We start from the raw sequence: 619 nt of genomic DNA on the forward strand, positions 1-619 counted from the left end.
GCCGAGTACGACCGTCTCGAGAGCGTCTTCCTCGCGCAGCGGCTGCACGACATCTCAGAAGCTGGCACCCACACGGACGTCACCTTCGACAACGACCAGCTCATGCTCACGTGCACGATGGTGTACTCGTTCCACGCCAGCGTTCAACTCGTGGCCAAAGCGTTCTGGGCCACCTTTGCGCTCGAGAAGGCGTTGCCACTCGAGTCGGGTGCGCTTCTGGTACGGATATGGTGGCTGCCTCCATGTGATGGTGTGTGCTGCGTAGCCGCTGCCAGGCGTGGACGAGTTGACGTGCTACATCAAGCTCTTTCTGCGCTTCCCAGGCAACTTTGAGTTGCATGGCAACATTGCTTGCAAGCGCTACGACGAGTCCGACACGCGTGTTGCGTTCACGACCAAGTCTGTTCTGGAAGATGACGTGTACCCGTATCCGCCTGAAGTCTACGTGCCCCAAGAAACGGGCTGGTGCACATCGCACTGATCCACGGCTGTTGGCACAAAAGCTCTATGTTTGTAGGTTTGTCGTTGAGGCGGTGGGCGCCAACGAGAGCTGCATCAAGTACTACAGCCGCGGGCACGTGCCCTGCAAGAGCTACCGCGATGCGTCCCACACTCAAGA

General features: G+C 58.8%; 1 protein-coding gene across 1 annotated transcript; it reads left to right on the top strand.

Annotated features, from left to right (window-relative positions):
* Positions 1–102: 102 nt before the first annotated feature.
* On the top strand, positions 103–481 carry SDRG_17027 (hypothetical protein; the record flags this gene model as incomplete). Its single annotated transcript, XM_008623260.1, has 2 exons — positions 103–219; positions 266–481. The coding sequence occupies 2 exons, from the start codon at positions 103–105 to the stop codon at positions 479–481; spliced, it is 333 nt and encodes a 110-aa protein (XP_008621482.1).
* Positions 482–619: the final 138 nt, after the last annotated feature.

Source organism: Saprolegnia diclina, assembly GCF_000281045.1.
Source record: "Saprolegnia diclina VS20 unplaced genomic scaffold supercont1.180, whole genome shotgun sequence".
Lineage (NCBI taxonomy): Eukaryota > Oomycota > Saprolegniomycetes > Saprolegniales > Saprolegniaceae > Saprolegnia > Saprolegnia diclina.